This window comes from Tachysurus vachellii, chromosome 9 (assembly GCF_030014155.1).
Source record: "Tachysurus vachellii isolate PV-2020 chromosome 9, HZAU_Pvac_v1, whole genome shotgun sequence".
Lineage (NCBI taxonomy): Eukaryota > Metazoa > Chordata > Actinopteri > Siluriformes > Bagridae > Tachysurus > Tachysurus vachellii.
In genome coordinates, this window is record NC_083468.1 from 27,014,164 (window position 1) to 27,018,413 (window position 4,250).

At 31.2% G+C, this 4,250-nt stretch overlaps 1 protein-coding gene across 1 annotated transcript; it reads left to right on the forward strand.

The window, feature by feature from the left end:
* The first annotated feature begins 3,264 nt into the window (after positions 1-3,264).
* Positions 3,265-3,945, forward strand: LOC132851169 (cornifin alpha-like). Its single transcript, XM_060877807.1, has 2 exons — positions 3,265-3,279; positions 3,475-3,945. Exons 1-2 carry the CDS (start codon positions 3,265-3,267, stop codon positions 3,943-3,945), a joined length of 486 nt encoding a protein of 161 aa, XP_060733790.1.
* Positions 3,946-4,250: the final 305 nt, after the last annotated feature.

Genomic DNA, 4,250 nt, shown 5'->3' on the forward strand with positions numbered 1-4,250 from the left:
GATCCTTTCGTGTACACTCTGAAAGATGAATGATAAAGTGTGTAAGAGAAGTGTGTGTAGGTGTGTGTAGATGTGTGTGTAGACGTGTGTATTCGAGTGAAAGGTGTGGAGACAATAAGACACACAGCTCGCCTGTTATTAAATGAATAAAGAGGCAGAGACGCTTATTGATTTTCAGCTGTTTTCCCTCAGGCTTTGGAATGGCGATTACACACACACACACACACACACACACACACACACACACACACACACACACACACACACACACACACACAGCAGGGATTTAAAAGTGAGAGGATAATAACCCTGCTGGTTAAACTGTCACTTAAACCACCATTTTGTTTCAGAGAATCCATCATTATAAATAATAATAATAATAATAATAATAATAATAATAGTAATAATAATAATAATAATAATAATAATAAAGCGATGATTGTTCTACTGTAATAATGTTAAAATGAGACTTTATTTTCTTTATATTACATGATATATTTTGTTGTAGGATTTTTAGGATGTTTTTTTTTTTATATTTATTGTAATTTTATTTATTATATTTTTTAAATATAAAGTGAGCACCAAATTTAAATACTGCTGCTTCTAATAATAATAATAATAATAATAATAATAATAATAATAATAATAATAATAATAATAAAAGGATATGAAATTATTACATGTTAATAATACATGTGACAATTTATCACAATAATAATAACACAGTTATCTGTAAGTTTAGACATTATGAGTAGATGTACATCATTATTCATTACATTTAAGAATTATTTTTATTTTCCAGATTTATTTTTGTAGATATAATGTTGTAAAATTCAATATAATAAAAGTGATTTGTCTTATATCTTACTGTGTAAAATTATATTTTATAATTTCATTTCTGTAAAGGTGATGAAAATAAAACAGTTCTCTATAGTAATAATAATAATAATAATAATAATAATAATAATAATAATAATAATAAAAAATTCGATTCAAGTTTATTTGTATAGCGCTTTTTACAAGTGACATTGTCTCAAAGCAGCTTTACAGAACACAAGGTTAACATAAAGAATAATATAAAGAATAATAAAATATAATATAATAATATCAATGATAATAATAATAATAATAATAATAATAATAATAATAATAATAATAATAATAATAATAATAATAATTGTGCTGCCTCACACACCTTATAAGTATTTATTTATTTTCTTATTTTTACTTTTTTAAACCATTGTTGGATCTTTATTATCTTTACATTAGTAATTTATTTGTGCATTAATATTCTAATCATTTATAAAAACACATCACAGCCGCTCAGATTTTCAGTATAATTATTAAACATAACAACCACATAAAAAACACAGCGTCGACGTGTTAGCGTCACATTGCTGAGGATGATGATGATGATGATGAAGATCATATAACATACAGATTATACACAAAATGTTTTGATTGTTATTCATCTTTGTTTGCAGAAACATTTCCTTCCAGATCAGTAGAATGGATCTAGTTTTTGATTTTTTTTTAACATTAATTACATTATAATATTCTCTTCATTTACAAATAAAGATATTTTTAAATCAGTTTAATGTAAAACTTTTATTCAAGTTAATTACGTGTCAATCATTTAAAGGACAAATATAAATAACAACAATTATAGAAATGATTAAAATAGACAGAAAGGAATAAAGTTTGTGATTATATTTAATATTAATATAAATATTTTTCAAGCAATTTGATGCGGTCTATCAAAATAAACCTAATAATTAGCACATTGCTTACATTAAAATTTAAAATGAATTAAAAACTTCTTACAGAACCATTTTGGGCTTTACATAAAAATGTTAAAACTCTATAACTGCATGATAGTTTTGTGTTTCTTTAATAAAAGGTTAACCTCCATGTTTGTGTATATTCGGTGTTCATTTTGAACCCTTTGCCTGATGATCTGCAGCTGAATGTAATAAAATAACGAGTGAAGGTTACGTTAAAGTGCGACTCTCACGACGACGTTCCTCCTGATGACAATCCTCAGGGTTTAGAGAATGTAAATGTTAACCCGAGTTCTGTCATGAATTATTAATTTATTACATCTCTGGAAAAAAACACAAGCCATTAGCCATAAAATCAATCAGTGCCGTGTGTGTGTGTGTGTGTGTGTGTGTGTGGAATTTAAATACAGGATTCATAAGACACTGAACACTGTTGTGTTCACACTGAAGCTGAACCAGGAACTGCTGACGTTTCCAGAAGAAACCAGAACATCTCACCGCTCTTCTGGATTCAGATCAGGTTCTTACTGAGAAGTAAACATCTGCTTTATAGAAACACTCAGGAAAAAAAAACAAAGAAGAAATTGTTTTGTTTTTTTAAATGTGTAAAATTTGAAATAAAATAAAAAATAAGGATGCATTTGTAGAAATATGAGTGAATAAAAATGTACATTTTGTTAATGAATCTTTATGTCTATTGTTATATATATATATATATATATATATATATATATATATATATATATATTTTAATATATATATATAGAGAGAGAGAGAGAGAGAGAGAGAGAGAGAGAGAGAATTTATGAATTAATAAAACAATAATATTTAATTATAATTTAATTATTGATTAAACAGAAAGATGAGTGACGTCTGAACACAGAGCTGAAACACACTGAATTATACCTGATTTATTTCAAAATGTTATTAAAAATTAATAACTGCATCAATAACTTTATAATATTTATAATAGACTGATGATTAATAATTGGAATGAAACACTCACACACACACACACACACACTCACACACACACAAACACACACACACACACACAAACACACACACAAACACAACACACACACACTCACTCACACACACACACGCACACACACACACGCATACACGCACACACACTCACACACACACAAACACACACACAAACACAACACACACACACACACACTCACACACACGCATACACGCACACACACTCACACACACACACACACACACGCATACACACACACAGAGTGAAATTAGAGACAGTGACTAAGTGTGTGTTAGTGTTCAGGCTGTAAGATGTCACTCTGCTCCCTGCAGCTCCTCCTGTGTCCCTCAGTGATGTGTGAGGTTGGAGATGGACGGCGTGGCCACGCGCTGCTCATGTAATTAGGAGTTTAAACAGCGGCGCTTCACTTTCACAATCACATTAACAATCTGTTCTTCAGGAGTCTGAGGGTCTCTGGGGTGTGAAGTAATCATGCCTCAGTGTACAGTACAGTAACACAACCAGCACAATCTGCAGCTCTCTCTCACACACACACACACACACACGCACACACACACACACACACACACAGACACGCATACATACACACACACACACATTCGCTAATAAACTACAAATAATAAGGTCTTGGCTACTAATTACACCTTAATATGCTTCTTCTCATTTTTTTCTCAATCTAAGATCATTTATCTAGTCTTACAGAAAGTCCTACAGAAGGTCCCACAGAAGGTCCCACAGAAAGTCCAACAGAAAGTCCAACAGAAGGTCCCACAGAAAGTCCAACAGAAGGTCCTACAGAAGGTTCTACAGAAAGTCCAACAGAAGGTCCTACAGAAAGTCCAACAGAAGGTCCTACAGAAAGTCCAACAGAAGGTCCTACAGAAGGTCCTACAGAAAGTCCAACAGAAGGTCCTACAGAAAGTCCAACAGAAGGTCCCACAGAAAGCCCTACAGAAAGTCCAACAGAAGGTCCCACAGGAAGTCCTACAGAAAGTCCAACAGAAGGTCCCACAGAAAGTCTTACAGAAAGTCCAACAGAAGGTCCCACAGAAAGTCCTACAGAAAGTCCAACAGAAGATCCTACAGAAGGTTCTACAGAATGTCCTACAGAAAGTCCAACAGAAGGTCCCACAGAAAGAGCTGTTAGCATAACAGACGGCCTTTAAAACCTCTTACAGGAACTTCATCGTTGGCTACTTAATGCTAACATGCTAATACCGATGCTAACATGCTAACTATGCTAACTAATTTCTGTTAGTCGATAAAGTCTTAAAGTCGATATGAAAACGATATTTACAATAAATCTAAATTACAGTGAATATTTATCCTCGAAAATTTACTTCAATATCTTGTTATTATTTTATATATTTATTTGTATTGTTTTTGGTTGTTTTTATAATTTTTTTATTTGTTTTTAGAAATTATATTTTAATGATGTTTTTATTGTTTTATATAAA